Source organism: Zasmidium cellare, assembly GCF_010093935.1.
Source record: "Zasmidium cellare ATCC 36951 unplaced genomic scaffold M409scaffold_45, whole genome shotgun sequence".
NCBI classification, from domain to species: Eukaryota; Fungi; Ascomycota; class Dothideomycetes; order Mycosphaerellales; family Mycosphaerellaceae; genus Zasmidium; species Zasmidium cellare.
The window spans coordinates 67,022-84,593 of NW_022986989.1; the positions used below are offsets into that span (position 1 = coordinate 67,022).

The 17,572-nt window shown below is 54.1% G+C and overlaps 7 protein-coding genes across 7 annotated transcripts; 3 read left to right on the forward strand and 4 right to left on the reverse strand.

The window, feature by feature from the left end:
- Positions 1 to 832: 832 nt before the first annotated feature.
- M409DRAFT_28684 (uncharacterized protein) lies at positions 833 to 2,034 on the forward strand (the record flags this gene model as incomplete). Its single annotated transcript, XM_033809140.1, has 4 exons — positions 833 to 979; positions 1,044 to 1,151; positions 1,208 to 1,584; positions 1,641 to 2,034. 4 exons carry the CDS (start codon positions 833 to 835, stop codon positions 2,032 to 2,034), a joined length of 1,026 nt encoding a protein of 341 aa, XP_033661693.1.
- Positions 2,035 to 2,966: 932 nt separating this feature from the next.
- M409DRAFT_70133 (uncharacterized protein) lies at positions 2,967 to 3,892 on the forward strand (the record flags this gene model as incomplete). The annotated part of the gene is made up of 3 exons (XM_033818587.1): positions 2,967 to 3,220; positions 3,293 to 3,515; positions 3,575 to 3,892. The coding sequence occupies 3 exons, from the start codon at positions 2,967 to 2,969 to the stop codon at positions 3,890 to 3,892; spliced, it is 795 nt and encodes a 264-aa protein (XP_033661694.1).
- A 35-nt stretch (positions 3,893 to 3,927) lies between these two features.
- Positions 3,928 to 6,153, reverse strand: M409DRAFT_59599 (uncharacterized protein; the record flags this gene model as incomplete). The annotated part of the gene is made up of 4 exons (XM_033814241.1): positions 3,928 to 3,987; positions 4,074 to 4,440; positions 4,510 to 5,872; positions 5,928 to 6,153. 4 exons carry the CDS (start codon positions 6,151 to 6,153, stop codon positions 3,928 to 3,930), a joined length of 2,016 nt encoding a protein of 671 aa, XP_033661695.1.
- An 875-nt stretch (positions 6,154 to 7,028) lies between these two features.
- M409DRAFT_28688 (uncharacterized protein) lies at positions 7,029 to 10,344 on the reverse strand (the record flags this gene model as incomplete). The annotated part of the gene is made up of 3 exons (XM_033809141.1): positions 7,029 to 8,069; positions 8,123 to 9,745; positions 9,799 to 10,344. The coding sequence occupies 3 exons, from the start codon at positions 10,342 to 10,344 to the stop codon at positions 7,029 to 7,031; spliced, it is 3,210 nt and encodes a 1,069-aa protein (XP_033661696.1).
- A 918-nt stretch (positions 10,345 to 11,262) lies between these two features.
- On the reverse strand, positions 11,263 to 13,920 carry M409DRAFT_70135 (uncharacterized protein; the record flags this gene model as incomplete). Its single annotated transcript, XM_033818588.1, has 1 exon — positions 11,263 to 13,920. The coding sequence occupies one exon, from the start codon at positions 13,918 to 13,920 to the stop codon at positions 11,263 to 11,265; it is 2,658 nt and encodes an 885-aa protein (XP_033661697.1).
- Positions 13,921 to 14,301: 381 nt separating this feature from the next.
- Positions 14,302 to 15,066, forward strand: M409DRAFT_28690 (uncharacterized protein; the record flags this gene model as incomplete). Its single annotated transcript, XM_033809142.1, has 2 exons — positions 14,302 to 14,848; positions 14,903 to 15,066. The coding sequence occupies 2 exons, from the start codon at positions 14,302 to 14,304 to the stop codon at positions 15,064 to 15,066; spliced, it is 711 nt and encodes a 236-aa protein (XP_033661698.1).
- Positions 15,067 to 15,407: 341 nt separating this feature from the next.
- Positions 15,408 to 16,178, reverse strand: M409DRAFT_28691 (uncharacterized protein; the record flags this gene model as incomplete). The annotated part of the gene is made up of 1 exon (XM_033809143.1): positions 15,408 to 16,178. One exon carries the CDS (start codon positions 16,176 to 16,178, stop codon positions 15,408 to 15,410), a length of 771 nt encoding a protein of 256 aa, XP_033661699.1.
- Between the last annotated feature and the right edge of the window lie 1,394 nt (positions 16,179 to 17,572).

Sequence of the window (17,572 nt, forward strand, 5' to 3'; positions counted from 1 at the left end):
CGGTTCTGCTCCTTTACATCACTGTACAGAAGAGCGGTCACGGCATCAACACCCGACCCATTCTGCTTGTGCTCAAAGGATTTGCTCGCCAACTCGGGGTAATACCGGTTATTTTCCGGACCTTCTCTCGCCTCGAGGGATGAACGTCTTGCTTCGTCTAGAAATTTCACATGTCTGCCAGGTGAATGATGAACTGTATTTCACGAAGATGCGAAACAGCGACGAAGAACGACAGAAAGGGAATGTGTTGGTGAGATGTGAGGGATGGCCAACGTTGTTCACACGTGCGACGTTGCATCAGGATCCGAAGTGGAGCGGCCCGCATGTGGGGCCCAGATATGTCCAAACCTTGTTCGTATCTATCAATGTTTCGTCGATATTAAAATGCTCCTTGAGATTACATTCAGCTTCAGGGTCTTTGGGCATCAGTTTAAGCGATAGAGATAGCCTCAAACCAGGTCTACGAGGTAATGGGGAAATTTGTCCGGCTTCCTGCGAGCTCGCCAGGGTCATCAGGGTCATAAACTCCAGCATATACTAAGGTTGGCACGTATCTGGATGCGGCAAGATGTGCGAGCACGTTGACCGTGAGCCAAGCCTTTTAAGCCGGGGCGGGGCGGCACAGCTGCCGATATAACGGTGGCCAGAACCTACTAGGACGTCGTCTATCAATCTATCAACCATCGAGCCGCCCCATCACTCAACTTGTACAGACACCTGTTTGTACTTGCGGCCTGCTATTATCTGCCCTCGGTGCAGTCCATTGTGATGACTGTTGCCACCGCTGTGGAAGACCGGCGTACAAGTCTGGCTTGACTTCGGGCCTCATTTCATGCCACAATCGTTGGGCTGGCATGTTTGGCTGGGGACCACGATTACCATCATCCCAGCGACGGTCGCGGTCGCGGCCAGATTCGCGGCGAGGCAGCACAACTTCGCGGGCTTGAGAGAAGATGACTGGCTCATCTTCGCAGCATTGGTACTTACTCACGAGGAGCCAAGAATCACGATCTGCTGTGCCCTAGCTAATAGCAAAAAAACAGATCGTGGCGTGGGCCATGACAGCCATTCGATACTACGAGCTCCTCCACTTAGGTCTTGGTTACCATGCGGCAGATCTTCCCCACGCCACTGTAGAAAGGTACCAGAAGGTGAGCTATGTTCAAGCAATCCTACCAGCCTCCGACGTTGCATTGACTGTTGATAGACCTTTCTCGCAGTCCAGATCACTTACTTCACCACCGCAGTCCTTACGAAGACGTCAATTCTGTTACTCTACAAACGTATCTTTGGCGTCTATGAAAAGTTCAGGAAAGTCATATGGGCTGCTGTGGGACTGGTAATTTCTTACTTCATCATTTGCACTGTGCTAGCCATTGCGGGATGCCAACCGACATCGTACTTCTGGAACAAGAATCAACCTGGCAAGTGCATCAACGAGGTTCAATTCTTCCGCTGGAACGGTGTCGCCAACCTCATCCTGGATCTCGTGGTACTGTGTATTCCAATGCCAATGGTATGGACTTTGCATTTGAGGCTTGGGCAGAAGTTGGCCTTCTCCGCAATCTTTGGACTTGGTGGATTGTATGCGACGCCTGAACGAATTTCTGCGGAATGCGTGACTGACCACTTGTTTGCAGTGCTTGTCTGGCTTCAATACTCCGAATCACTCAATTTGAGAAGTCGCGTCAAACAGACCCAACGTACACTACAGTGGACTCCGGCACGTGGTCCTCTGTTGAGCAGGGCTTTGGGATCATCTGCGCATGCCTGCCCACTTTAGGTCCATTGTTCCGGAAGTCTCGGCGTGACAACCGCTATGACGACTCTGGTCCACCGTCCCGATCTTCTGAAATCCATCTGTCCTATCAAACGGAAAGTAGGGATAGTGAACGGCGAAACAAGAGCGATCAGACCCCTTCGTACCGCACCGGAAACGTGACAGAGGTACTGGAACAAGATGCAGAGGGAGGGAGTGAAGGGACATACAAGATACATCTAGAATCGAGATCATCAAACATGTCTGCGGGTTGATTGGCAACACGTGGCGATCGACCTGACCTCGCCGGCGGGCAATACAGCATGGGGTGATCATTTCGGACCACGATTGATTAGGCCACAATACGCAAGTGGACCCTTCGAAGTGGACTTTCCGCGAAGTTGCGACACCAGTGGGACTCTCCAGTGTCTGAAGAGGAACTCGAAGGACCATGGACGCCCTCGGTCTCTGGTATTGATAGCATCGCCTCGAGGAGATGTGTCGACGAGAAAGGCTGCTCGTCATCGTCAGGGGAAACGAACTTCGACTGAAGGGAAATAGACGCATATCTGGAGTCGAGGGTGCATATGGAAAGTTCGGTCTGATGTACATACAACGAAATTGTACACATGCTAAGGCTACTTTTCTTCTCATCGTGGAAGCGTGAGCTTCAGCGCAAAGGGTGAGGTCGGCGCCAAGATCGAGTCATGCAGATTCTTCGCACGGACGAACTTGACTCATGTGCACCCCCAACGTCAGCTCCTCTCAGAGCTCTTGAGCTCTTTCTCAAGCTCTCTCCTCTCTTCTCCAACCGCGGGAGAATCGTTGCACAGCTCTCGGTGCAGCGGAGGAGATGCCAACGAGGTCACTCTAGTGACGGCCGATTGACCTGCATAGATGAGGAGGTCGTGGAGGGGCATGACCAGGCACATGGTGACGAGGCACGAGACGGCAATTGGATGCTCGACGTATACATATATGTACCGTGGGCAGGGTTTGTGGCAGACTTTCGGAATTCTTCTTCTTGCTCTGAATTTCTTACCTCTTTCATTGGTATCTGCAAGAAGAAGACTACAGAATCAAAGGGTTTTCCTACTCGCATCGTTCTACCTCAAAACATTCAGACACCCTCACAACCCTTGACAAGAAACCTTCCCCCTCGAACTCCTCAAAAACCAACTCAACAAACTCAAGACCACCCAAAACCATGGCCCGCGTCGCAATCGTAACAGGCTCCAGTCGCGGCATCGGCCGCGCCATAGCCCTCCGCATAGCCCACGACGGCTACGACGTCTGCATCAACGACATCTCCGCGAACCGCGAGAACTGCGAGAAAACCGCCAAAGAAATCCAGGACCTCGGACGGAAAGCCTGCGTGGCCATCGCAGACGTCTCCGTGCTCAAGGAAGTCGAGGAGATGATCCAGACGGCGGTGAAGGAGTTGGGGCCGTTGAATACGATGTTAGTGAGCTAGCAGAAATATATAGGTTTTATTGGAGGCTGTGAGCTGATTGATGGTCTTCTGTGTGTCAGGATCGCCAACGCGGGCATCGCACAAGTCAAACCGCTGCTCGAATTGACGGAAGAGGACTTCCACCGCATGTTCAGTATCAACGTCTACGGCGTGCAAAACTGCTTCCAAGCGTCCGCGAAACAACTCATCGCCCAAGGGAACTGCACGGCCAAGAACCCAGGCAAAATGATCTCCGCAGCCTCCATCGTGGCATTCAAACCCTTCGCCTTACTATCCCACTACGTAACTCCCCCCATCCCACCCTTCAACCTCTCCAATGCTAATAGAAGACGCTCGTGTAGTCCTCCTCCAAATGGGCCGTCCGCGGCCTAACCCAAGCCTACGCGATGGAAATGGCCCCGCACCACATAACCTGCAACGCCTACGCCCCAGGAATCGTGGGCACCGCCATGTGGGACCTGATCGACGAGCGCCTGGGCGCGCAGACGGGCGCCAAAGTCGGCGATACGATCAAGAAGTATACGAACGAGCTAATCGCGCAGAAGAGGACGAGTGTGCCTGAGGATGTGGCCAAGTTGGTGAGCTTTTTGGCGGGGCCGGATAGTGATCATGTTACGGGGCAGACGCAGGTTGTGGATGGGGGGATTATTTTTACGTGAGAGGGGATGAGGGGGATCTTGGTTGGATTCGAGAGTCATCGCATCGAAGCGATTTTGGTCATTTTGGAGAGGTCTGCTAACTGCATATAACAACACTAAACAACTCATCGAGCAGCGAGCGAACAGAAAAACAAGCAACGACCCCACGCCCTCGATCCCCCTCCCTCCAGACATATCATACCGAAAAGAAAATATCATGGCTCATCTCCTCCTCCTCCCCCAACCTCTCCTCCTCACTCTCCGTAGCCCCCACAATAAACCCCGCCCCCCGTCTCCGCTGCGCAACCGCCCGTCCCAGCAGTCCTCCCCATCCCCCACTCACCACACCAGGCCCAGGCTCCCGATCCTCCCTCAACACCGACCCAATCAACTCCTCCTGCACCAACGCCTCCCGCTCCCGCTCCAACTCCACCCCTTCCTGCTCCCACTCCCTCTTCCGCCTCGTCAAAAACCCATCAAACCCCTCCGGCTCCTTCTTCATCACGAACCTCAAAGAATTCGAATTCCCCCGCAGGCTCACGCCCGTCTTGTTGAAGTACTCGATGTATCTGGCGAAGTTGTCGTCGACGGGCGGCACGTGGTCCTACCAGTTTACGCCGTCGTTTCGTTGGCGGAACATGATTTCCGCGGCGGTTTCGGGGCGGCCGGTGAGGCGCGGGTCGAGAAGGAGGACGTCGGAGTTGGGTTGGCCGTAGGCGTAGACTTTCTTTGGGAGGGTCTTAACGGTGGGAGGTTCGGGTTTGTCTGTCGATGACAGGTCCTCGCTGGTGGGCGCTTTGCCTTTGCCTTTGCTTGGCTTTGTTGAGAAGGCGTTGCGTCTCTCGATGGAAATGTTGGGGTAGATCGGTGGGCCGGCGAACGAGGCTCGGTTCTCGCTGATGTCGGCGGCAGTGAAGCCTGCTGCACCCTCTGCCGGAGGCGGACCATGGACTTCCTCATATGTTGCGGGACTGGCGGGAGGGCTCGAGGCAGACTCTCCTACTTTGATCGACTCCTGGGAAGGGCCGGCACTGATAGGATGGGCGAAGGAATCCATCCGGCCAGACCTCTCCTGATGTGTCTCGTTTTGTTCGCCATGTGTGACACCGGCTTGCACGACAATGTCTTCTGCTTCCGTAATGGTCATATCTTCGTTTTCAAACAGCTCGGCTTCCTTGTCTGTCTGTGGCACCTCATTATCCTTCTTCTGATCCTCAGCGCCAAGTTCAGAGAGTGTCGGTCTCGGAGAATCAGGCTCCAATGTGTGACGTCTCAGCAAGGACGTTTGCCTCAGCCCATCCTGTGGAGGAATGATCGCAGCTAACGACGCACTCGACTGAACAGCCTGTTCGCTCTGTACACTCGGTGAGCTGAAAGTGCGCGAGGGACCAATATCCAGCGGCGGAATCACCCAACCCACCTCATCTTGTAGATCCCTCAACTCTTCCGCATTGTACGTCAAGTCGCCCGCCCGGGGCTTCTCAGCTGGATCCGTGATGAACAGCTGCACAGGCTCCATTTGGATATGGAGGATATGCTTGACCCTGTTCGCGATCTGGTCCATGTTCAACGGCACCGGTGTCCCGACCAGCTGGTACGTAGCATAGAAGTGCGTTTGCCTCTGAAGAAGAATCTTCGCCATCGCCCTCCCGAGATCGTCCCTGCTGATGTAGCTGAACGCCATGCTTGGGTCCAGCAGGGTGATGAGACTCGAACGGTTACCCCTGACGTGATCCGGCGTGACGACCTCGTCCATCTGCGGCGCGACGTGTGCGATGGTATACGGAACCTTCGACTCGAGGATCATCTCCTCGATTTTCATCTTGCCGGTTGCGTATGGGCCCATGCCAGTGAGGGCGGGCTGTAGGATGGAGGAGAAGATAAGGTGCTGGAACTTTCCTGTAGGGTACATGTTCTCCTCCGCGGCTTGGAGGATGTTGTTCGCAAACTCGAGCTCTCGGTCGTGGCCGCCAGGGGTATTCATGAGGCAGCAGGAGACGCCTGTTCAACGAATCAGCAACCCAATATCATTCCAACACTCACTATGTCGACATACCTTTCATCACCTCCCTACACCCCTCCAAATCCAAATCCGCAACAACGACCTTCCTCGAAGGATTCGCGCGTTTGACAGCAGTCTCAAAGCCAGGCGGAGCCCAAAGTCGACAGTTCTTGTAAACGTTCGCGATAGCCGGGTGAACCTCAGGATTCTTGGAAGGAAGCATCATGATGAGACAGACGTCGTTGTCGGCGTCGACAGGGGGGAATTCGAAGGTGTTCATGGCTGCTGATTGTTACGATTGTGCTGATGGATGCTTGCTCGGACGATGTTCGCAGTTGGTATTGATAGCGATAGCAGCTATTGTGAAAGGAGGCAAAGTTGAGCCAGCGATGGTAGCTATGCGATGCAATGCAGATGTTGTTGTTGTGTGTTGTGTGGAAGATGTTGCGAAAGTGACGAAACGAAGAAACGATGAGCCTCCTTCGTCCACCGGAAGGCAAGGTCAACTCGAAGTGAAGAAAAATGTAAAGAACAACAGAGCAAAAGGAAGGGATGGAAGTAACAACGCACATCCAAAATTCATCTATCCACTGTATCTCATCATCTGAAAAGGAAGGTCCATATCATCAAACCCCCCGATCTCCAGTCCATCTTGCCTCTGAAAGAAGACACGAAAGACAGGAGACCAGGAGGAAAGAAACGAGATGCAACAAAAAACATTCGCATTGCATTTCCCCATCCCAGGCATACATCGCGCGCAAAGTGGTATATCCCTCAAAAAACCCCTTCATCAAAGCATGCCCCTTCCAGTTTCCGTTTCAGTTCAGTTTCGACAGTCTTTTTTTTTCTTCTTTGCAAAAAAAGCAAGCAGCACCAAGCAACGCAATGGGGGATATGAAGAAGCAGAAGAGCAAGAGCAAGAGCAGAGCTTTTATGTTGGTCTCTTTTGGTATCCCGGAAAGACGCTTTCGTTCTCGCACAGTGGGGGTATTTCCGTTGGTTGAACATCAAAAAAACAAGCAAGCAAACAATCAATCAATCAACGCGCGAAAAAAAAAGTCCCAACACCCAAATGTCTTGCACCCATCATAAACGAAGACTTTCTCTCACTCAAAAACAATTCATTCCAAATAAAAACAAACAGTCCATCAAAAATCAATGCGGAGGCCCGATGGGGGCCGGGTATCCTGAAGTTGTACTCGCAACAGAAGACGTAGTATTGGTAGCCGCGGCATTGGTCGAAGTTGGACGCGAGATGGGCTGCTGCGAGGGCGGTCCCTCAGTCGACGTGAAGCTTCCCTTTCCGTAGTCTTCGTACTTGGGTGTCACGTCGCCCTTGACCGAGCCGCTCGCAGCACTTGGTCCCGCGCCGCCGTTCGACATCATGCCGAGGCCGGGTATCATTGGAGTGGTAAGAGAACTCGTCGACGCATTACCGTTAGCGCCAAAAGGAAACTTGGTCTCAAATGCACCTGAAAGGGAGTTCGAGGAGGTGTTCGGACGGGAGGTTGGGGCGAACGAACCCCAGCTGTTGGCGTGCGTATGTCCGTTTTGCTGGTCGTGATCGAGGTCGATGCCAGAATCGTTCCAGGGGTTGCGATAGCCAGAGTCGCGAGATTCCATGCTAACGAGGGAGGCTTTAGAGGCGTTGCTCGAGGCATGCATGAAGAGCGATGGCGAGTTGGAGCCAGTCTTGCGTCGGCGCTCCATGAAGGAAGTGAACGAAGACATGCTACCTGGCTTGCGTAGCTTGTCAAAGATTGAGCGAGTGCCGCTGTCATCGCCGTTGAAGGTTGAGCGAGTTGGTGAATCGGTGGCCACAGGAGGCTCGGCTCGTTGAAGAAGCTTGGACTCGAAGAACGGCATGTTGTCTTCGAAGGAGTCGGACTTGGGTCGTGGGATGGCGCCCTTGACGACATTCTGATCCAGGCCGCGAGCAATCAGAGGCATCAGCAAGAAGTCGATAGCGTCCTTGAGTCCGCCAGCGTTGTTCCTGGTATAGTTGAGCTTCAAGCGCTCCATCAAGATCTCCTTGTCTTCCTGCTTTTCTCTGTAAGGCTCGTTAACGACCACCTCAACAACGTACTGCTCCTTGAGCTTGCGAGCAGTGTCGTCACGGAATTCGTCAGACGCCAGGAAGGTTCGGAGCTCTTCAGTGGATGGGAACTCAATGTCGTGGCTTTCAGGCACCATGCCCTGTAAAGTATGTCAGCGTTTGTTACAAGCTCGATAATGGTCGTCGGTCTTACCAAGAACTCATCCACAGCCAACGGGACCTGGTACTCAGGTCCAGAGACTGTGATGATATCGCTGGCTTGCTCAGTGCCAGGGAACGTGATCTTACAGTTCCACTTCTTCTCCAGCTCTTCAATCTCTGGCATTCTCGCAACGAGCTCACGGTGGTAGAGACGATCGACAGGTACGTGCTCAGACACGAACTCCGCATCGACCTTCTCAACCATGTCCATGATCTCTTGCTTGACGAGCTCGAGGTTGTCGGCGTTGCGCGCAGGCGTACGGCAGATGACATTGTCGACCTTGATGTCATCATCGTCCTTGCCAATGCCTCCACGATCCATAGCGTTCGAGAACTTGACGAACACAGAATACTTCTTCATGATGCGCTGGATGTGCTGTCCGCCGATACCGATGATCCGCTTATGATACTGGTCTGGGACGTGGAATGATATCGACGCCGGCATCTCCAGCTCCACCAGGTCCAGCCCATTCTTCGTCGCCTCGTACTGAGCTCCGCGGACATCGATGTAGAAGTTGTACTCGTTGAAGCCGTCGAACACGATCTGCACATTGCTCTGGCTCATGATCTTGTTGATTTTGCCATTCTTCTTACCACTGACAAACTCCTTGTGTTCGTTAGCGAGCTCGACCTTGACGCGCAGAGTTGACTGCGCTTTCTTGACGAATGGCAGGGTGTTAATAATGGACATGGCGGCTTTGACGGCATCGTCGCTGCCGTTGATGTGGAAGTTGAGCTTTTCAAAGGTGATCTCGGCGCCAGAGTTGATGCAGACGTCTGGAAGCATAGCGCGGATGTCGGATGGCGTCGGCTGTCGCTGAGATGGGTCGGGGTGCGTGACCCACCAAGATGCGCTGTAGAATTGGCCGGCCAAGCCCATAATTTCACGCACGGTGCGTTCGACGTTCAAGATGTCGTTTGCCTGGACCCGCAAGATGCCACTGTGATTGCCGAGCGGTGGCAGCAAAACGTATGAACCGTTGGCCTCGATAATGCGTCGAATCTTGTCCAGTCGTTCCAGCAGAATGTAGTCCACCTTGCTCGTCGTGATTTGCACGTCCTTGACAAACGTCTTGCAGCCCAGCACTAGATCATGCAGCCTCTTCTTTGCCTGGAGAATGTTGTCCATATTGTCTCCCGTCACGATAATTTCGTCTCGACTCCTCAGTGGAATCGACCCTGGTGGTGTGTATCCGAACACAGTCGGAAACATCGGCGGGAAGTAGATCGCTGTGCCCGTCGCAGACTCGATCAGCTTGACATTCCTCCTATGGCGGCCAGAGATCAGGCTGTGCAGGGAAAGCTCGAGTCGGATAGTGTCCACCTGACGCTGGAGAATTTGATCAATCATGATCAGAAGTCTCGTCTTCGCGTTCTCTGAGCTTTCAGCATCGCCGAAGATGTGTACTCTCAGCCTGTTGTCCATGCTCTTCTCCATGCCTCGGAATGAGCTCATCGAGTCCGAGTCCTTCCTCTTGGCCTTGGACTCGAGCAGGAAGATATCTGCTTTCGTCTGATCCGCGATCTCATCCATGTGGTTAAGAATATCAGTACGTGCACCATCTTGGCCTTTGGGAAAGACTATTTCGCGGTCGATATCGATGGTCTCGCAGCGCTAGATACGTGTCAGCCGCACGCACAAAGGGCGTTCAATATTCGAATACTCACCAGCGTGATGGGGGTTTCGTTCAGAATCTTGGCCCGCATCTTATGCACTACGTCCGAATCGCCTGATATGCACACGTTTGTCACCAAAGCCGTCAACGGACCTCGCTGCATACCCGGCACGGGCTTCGGCTTTGAAGAAGTAACGGTGGCATGGACTCTCTCCCCACTGCTCTCACTGAGCTGTTTGCACAGACTCCGTAGGTTCTCGACATTTCGTGTGTGCACGGGCAGAGCATGGTTGGGCGTGTCCTCTGCAGCCCCATCCGGATGAATCCACCGCTGATAAGCCCCGGTACTGCTGTACAGCACATCCTCCTTATCCGGACCGGGCAGATTCGAGTTGAAGGGCACGTTGAAGGACAGGTTGATGGGGTGTCCGGGCACGGCAGGGTTGGGGCTCATGCTGGAGCCGGGCATCTGGCGTTTGGCGTTGGGCGGGACCATGTCTGCTTGGGAGTGCGGCCTAGACATGCCAAAGCTCATCGAGGGCGATACGCGGTCCCAGCCATGCCGCGCTGAGCCTGTGAACTGGGAGATCTTGTGCATGCTCGACGGGGCGTGACATGCACCTCCTCTCGGATGGGAGGCGGATGGGGATAGGCGAGGAGGAGGAGTCGGCGGACGGAGCGAAAGGAAAAGCGCGCTGAAAGAAGCCCCCCGCAACACCGGAAAATGGGAAGCCTTTCGACGGGGTGGACGAAAGGGAGAGAAGTGAAATAGCGGCAGCGACCTTTCAATGGCGGAGCATCGCAGGCGAGGGTGTGGTTGGGGGTGGAGGTGGGTGAGATGGTCGAAGACTGGATCGAGCTGGCTGCCATGTCCCAGACGAGGAGCGCGGGCTTGGCAATCCGGGTGGCCGACGGAACCACTGCCAGCGTACTGCAGTGTACCACAGACGAGCCTCACGCTGGATATATCATTGATATTGAAACTGTGCCACCTTGACGGATGCTACAATGAGGCTACCCTCGCCCGACGATTCATCTACAGGCGGAGCTTGCACTTGGTCGACGGCGTGGCCAGCTACGGCTCAGTGCGTGTCTCAAGCCCGGTCATGTCTTCCAGCACTCTATCTCCAACGTGTCCGTTATTTCATACAGTCAGCATACCATCAAACAATGGAATATAGCAGACACAAGCAGATATTCCTTGCCTGGGCGATGTCGTCTCGGTAGTCAGTGAGAGTTGACGGCTGCAGATTCTAGACATCGGAGCTGTTGCCGGCTAGTGCAGATCATCTGCACATGGGATCCCGTTTGGCTTCGCTGACCCAAACCAAGTCACCAAGAAGATGATGATGATGCTGCGGTGACACTGCTGGGCTCGGACACCGAATTCAATACATTCTATTACAATGAGCCATGGCGGCCTTTTGATTACAGATATGCAAATGCTTCCTCCTTTCCCAAGAATGCCTATGCCCATTGCTATGCTCGAACTCATTACAACCTTCGCTCAAACTCACTACTGCTGATACCGATAATCTGCTGCAGGCATTTGCCTGACTTCCGAAGGGAACACCTCTCTTCCATACTGATCAAGATATCGCACCTGCGCTGGCGCGTGACTGTAGGCTCGCTTTGCTGACGTTGGCTGCTCGTATCCCGGCATCACACTCATCGCTCTCGTTGGAGTCGCTGCAATTCCTGATGGTTCTTGACGCGCGTATTGGACGGGCGCAACACTGGCCTGTCTGGGTGCATATGCAGTTGGTGTTGGCATGGGTGCTGACTCCTCAGGACGAACGCTGTAGCTTCGAATGGGTGCGTACACCGGTGAGGTTGGCTCGCTTGGAGGTGGTGGAGGTGCCATGGTCTCGTATCGTGCTGCTGGGACTGGCTGGTACGTGGGCGAGGTAGGGGCCTCGACGTAGCGTACCTGGCTGCTAGGAGGCTCATAGTCGCGGACACGATATCCACCCGCATCCACATATGCCGTTCGCTCATCTGGTATCGGCCGACGTGATGGTGGCGGTGCCATGCGGTCTGCTGCTTCGTATTGTGTTGGAGCCTGCCCGTAAGTGGTTGCCATGCGACTAGGTGCGCGCTCATATCCAAATTCCATCGCTGGCCGTCGCTCGACAGGAGCCACAGATGCTCTTGCGGGTGGAGGCGGCTGGATAGGAGCCGGTTCAGCAGCGTAGTAGCGGTTTCCATACTGGTCCACGACGATTCGGCGCGGTGGTGCTGCAGGCGGCGGCGGCAACATTGCGGGACTGGACACTCGGGCATATGGATCTTGATATTCTTGTAGTCTGGGTGGTGATCTGGAGCGTTCGTGACGCACATCGCGTGCTGCCTCCGGTGGCACTGGTTCCTGATATTGTGGCGACTCGACTTCCATTGCTCGCGACAATCGAGGGTCACCGTAGGTCATGGACACCGTTCGCGAAGGGGCTGGAGAGTACGCCCGCTGTGCTGGAGACGAAGGCCTCTGCGCGTAGTGTAGACTGGCAACTCGCCTCAGGTCCTGCGTATCTCTGTGCACGGCACGGTGAGCCGGTGACGCTACTTGTACGACGGCAGGCGAAGCTGGGGCAGCGTACTCATAGCGCAAACCAGAACGAGGAGCCTCATGCGCATACTGAGTCGATTGTGGAATGTGCCTTGGTGAGACAAGATCTATCTCAGCAGGTCGGTACTGGGCAGCCCTCTGACCGAATGGCTGCACTTCCGGCACATTTGCGAACGGGGGCGGCGATATCGGCTCATCCTTAATGTAGGGCTGGTTGTGTGCCGGAGATGGAGGTGACTGTGCTGCAGCATTGCGCTCGCGTCTCGACTTCTTATTGTTGCGATTCGTTGGCTCCTGGTCTCGCTTCCTCTTCTTCTTTTTACCTTTCTTGGCCCCCGTCCCAGTATAAGGCGGTGACCCGGTGCTGGCACGATTGGGCTTGGGACGACTCTTCTGAACCACTTCGGGACGACCGTTGATCAACTCGAGTTCAATGCTCGGGCGTTTTGCCACAGCAAGCGGCGAGACTCGATTTGGCTGGGGAGCGGCTATGTGAGTCAGATGATTGCGGATGACTGGAACTTGCGGTGATGGTTGAGATGGAGGTTGCCGTTGCTCGTATGGAGTTGGAACAGCACTCTCTTGCGTGATCTCCCCTGGCTCATACTCCGAGTCGTCATCATCCTCAGGTGGAGTGACATGACCTCCAACAGGGACATTGTTTCCATTAGGAAAGCTTGCGAATGCCGGGACGTCCTCAGGATCGTACTCATCGTCGTCGTCATCATCATCGTCCACATGGTACACACCTTGAGACTGAAGGTTATTGACCTGGACCGCATGATCTTTGGCACTTTGCCCAAGTTGAGGTGCAGCATTGGAAGTTTTGACATGCGAGGCAGATGCACCATTCGACGTTTCGTGAAATCCAGTGAAGTCCGCACCTGCTGCGCGGTCAGAAACCTTACTAGCGCTTTCAGGAGAACTCCATTCACTCTCAACTTGACTCGAGTAGTAATCATTCTCATCAAACGAACTCGGAGTTGAAGGCTTTGGTGGCATTAAGCCAGAGAGATGTGGCTCACGAGCGGATGCTTTGACAAGAATGTCCTCAACGTCGAGCGCCACTGGAGCATCAACAGCTGCGTCTTTGTCGCGGGCGCCGTGTGCAGGCTTGCGCTGGTCGTATTGTGTCTGTAGCTCACGCTCTATGCGTTGCCTCTTGAGTTGTCCTTCTGCTCTTACAAGGCTATCCGACTTTTCCAGGAAGATGGGATCTAAAGTACCCGAGGAGGAGGGCTTGTGAGGCGTGTGCACTGAGTTGTTCACGAGGGAGTTGCTGGGAGCCTGCAGTCCAGGCAGGCCGGCGAAAGTCGGTGCAATCGAAGACTGCGGTGCGTTAGTAGTGCCGTTTGCATCGAAAGCGACACCGTTGTCGGCGAAGCCATTGACGACGGGCGGCGGCGACGGCTCTGCAGTTGCGGTGGCAGTATGCCGCTGTGCCTTGAGCAATTCATCAATCGCGGCTGCCGACAGCTTCAACTGCGGATGTGTCCCTGCGATGACAGAGTCGCGTAGGCGCAGCAGCTGATCATACAGCTCTTCTTCCTCTGCAGAGGCCGACTGCGTGCCGTTGACCTGCTGCGCGTTGCTGACGTGCAGTGCCATTTGCGCGTCGCTGCAAATATCCAAGGTGTCGGTCTACCACGTGTACTCGAACATAGCGACTGGTATTCCCTATGCGCACGTGTCGAACAGACTCAGACCTCAGCGGCGCGATGCAGGTAGGAATCCAGAGAGCAGTGGCGGTGGGTGTCGTGACGAGAGAAAGTGAGAGGTGGAAGTCGAGGTCGAAGCACTTGAAATCGCGAAAGGAGATACGGGTAGTAGCCGCCGCTAGCGCACGTGCCACATCCGATGGCCATGACTCCATGTCCTTTGCAGTCAAAACATCAAAAGACCATAAACTTCTCCCTTTCTCAGTCTTTTCTTCAGTCTCCTTTCTGTTCCTCCGCTCTTTGATCTGACAGCAGGACCTGTTCTTCCAAGATGGCGACCAACGGAGTTAGCAACGGCGAGGACGAACAGAGGAAAGTCTTCTTCTTCGACATTGACAACTGTCTCTACCCCAAATCCTACAAGATCCACGAGATCATGTCCGAACTGATAGACAATTATTTCGAGTCCCATCTCTCCGTCTCGCGAGAAGACGCGACGATGCTACACCAAAGGTACTACAAAGACTACGGCTTGGCCATCGAGGGACTCGTCCGCCACCACAAAGTCGATCCGATGGAGTACAACGCTAAAGTCGATGATGCGCTACCGCTGGAAGGGATCATTACGCCAAATCCGAAGCTACGGGAACTTATCGAGAATATTGATACGACAAAGATCAAGCCGTGGCTGTTTACGAACGCCTATGTTACTCACGGCAAACGGGTTGTGAAGCTGTTGGGTATTGAGGACTTGTTCGAAGGCATCACGTATTGTGACTATGCGGCTGAGAAGCTACTCTGCAAGCCAGATCCTGACATGTTCGCGAAGGCCATGCGAGAGGCGGGCATCACAGACAGGAGTCAGTGCTACTATGTTGGTGAGTCTTGCTGGAGTGTGAAGCATGAGATTGATCGTTACTGATACAGGCTAGATGATTCGGCTTTGAACTGCCGTGGTGGCAAAGCATACGGCTGGAAGACAGTGCATTTGGTCGAGCCAGACGCAAAGCCACCAGCAGAACCGGCTTGTGATCACCAGATCCAGGATCTAGAGGAACTGAGGAACATCTTCCCAGAAGTGTTCAAATCTCGGTGACAATACGGCGGGAATCCAAGGAGTATGCCAGAGAGCCACGGAGTCGCAAAGACAAAGCCTACACATCCGCACAGACGACCACATTCAACTTGGTACGCTCCACGAGACCCATCGTACAAGCTTATGAATCACGGTCACGAAAGAACTAATGCGCTATGGATGGCAAATAGAGGTCTGCAGAGAGGAAGTGTAGAAGCGTGTGAGATATATCGGAAAAGACCAATCAGCACCGCCTTCAGCGCAGCGATGATTGGATTGAGGTTCCGTAGAGGATAAATCTAGATACTACAAGGCGAAGAGCGAGGAAGTATTCTATATACATAAAAGGTGCTCTAATCCGATCACCTCTCATGCTCATCTTCATCCTGAGCATTCGCCTTCTCACTCGTAGCCTTGTCGTCATCTTCATGCTTCTTTTTCTTCTTCAAATGCTCTCGATAATCCTCCCACAGCTCATCAACTTTATGACCCTCACAGCAGCTTCCGAACAGATCCTTCTCATCGTACTTTCCCTTCCTCAAACATATGTTGATCTTCTGCACCGTTCCAGGCCCAAACCTATTCTCGAGGTATTCGAGGAAGAAGCCCGTGTGTTGATAACCTCCATCCCAGTTCCCACTAGCTTCCTGCTTCCAGTGCTTTGCAGCAAGACCTGCCCTCAAACGCACCCAGTCCGCTATGCCTTCGATCAGGCCACCGGGACATGTCCCCTCAGCGTTCCATTGGAAACAGTGAACGAGCTCATGACAAATAACACCTAACATCTCATCGCGAGGCTTGTTCTTGATGTATGCCAGACTGATGTGGATCTCCTTGTGGTCGTCATCGAGATACATGCCCGTCGTGTAGGCAACGCCACCCATATCTCGCAGGATGAAAGTGACGGATCTGGTGCCTGGCCTGTGGGCGTCAGGTGTGTAGAGGAGATTGAGCACATTCTGGACTTGTGTGTCGAGGTCCTCGTTTCCTTTGATGTTGGAGAGGAAGTTTGAGCTGCCTTCGTGGCTGATGTCTTCCAGATGGACGCGGAGTTTGGGGGTCTCGAATCTGTGTCTGCGGATGGGGAGTGTTGCTGGAGACTGTCCATGTTCTGGATGCGGGATGGCGGGCATTTTGGGCTGATAAAGCTGTTGTATGATTCATTACAGGGTTGAACGTATTTATACCCTGACTTCCTTGCGTGGTGAGACAGGCACGAATTCCCAGGATGCACGGTTGCCTGACGCCAGGACTTTTTAGCTTTGGCCTCATCAAAACGCTCGGACATGATGGATCTGTGGGGAGATCGCCCATCGTCGAACGAGCCCAACCGTATTTCTCCTGACTGCGTTTGAACAGGTGAATGGCCAAGTCGAAATATACGATCTTAGACGTACATTTCACTGCAGGCCACTACGAAATCCACCACCGTCACATGCAGCCGAGCTTGCATAGCAACCAAAAGTGCCGCAAAAACACGCGCTGGGATCATCGGGGAAACCGTGTGTCAGACACCTGCAGCCCCGGCCGGCCCAAAGCTTCAACTGACAACATCGCGCATGCTGCCCAATTCCATACACCACCACAACCCTCCCACGCTAGATGCAACCTCGCGCTCGACCGGCGACAGCTCAATAACAATGGATCAACAAGCCGTCGCGCTGTTGGCAATCCTCAAGGTGAGTCGCGTAGAACCGCGATCAGGCGCACGCCGAGATATACTAACAACTGTCTGAACCAGCGACCGGCCGCCTCCTCTGAGCAGAAAGTGCAGCAATTCAATGCTCTCAAGTCGGACATCAAACACTACCGCGTCCCTGAGTCCGCCCAGGCGTCGGCCTTCGACTGTATCAAACTCGCGATCACGCAACAAGCCTCGTCTACCCTTGCCAGCACCGCATTTTCCACCCTAGGCCACCTTCTTAAGCGTCTGAAGATACAAGACCATGGACATGCTATCACGCAGCTCGCACCGAGACTCTTCGCGTCACTGCAGGAACGACTCGGCGACCTTCGCGAACCAGTACGAGCCGCCGTATCACAGGCCCTGAGCGACCTGTACCCCTTTTGCAGCAGTGATGTAGAGGAGATGATACAAGAGGCGATCAGCGGCGCGAATGCGCGTGCGAAAGAGACTGCAATGCGATGGGTGGTCAAAATGCACAGGGAGGAGGGCATGCCTTTCAAAGGCTATGTTTCGTCCGTCGTCGCGCGCCTGGAAGATGCAGATGGGAACACGCGCGAGGCTGCTAAGGCAGTGCTGATTGACTTGTTTTCAACCGCACCAGAGCGAGCCAAGCTGGACCTGAAGCGACAACTGAAAGCACACTCCGTACGACACTCGATCGTCACCCAGATTCTCTCGCAGATAGGGGCAGACGGGGCACCGACCTCACGACCGCAGACCGCAGACAAGTCCGAGCCGTCGCCCGAACTGACAGCATCCACGCGATCACTACCTACCGTCGACCATGTCGCACATTTCGCCAAGACCATCAACAGCGAAGCCGCACAACCCCCACCGCAA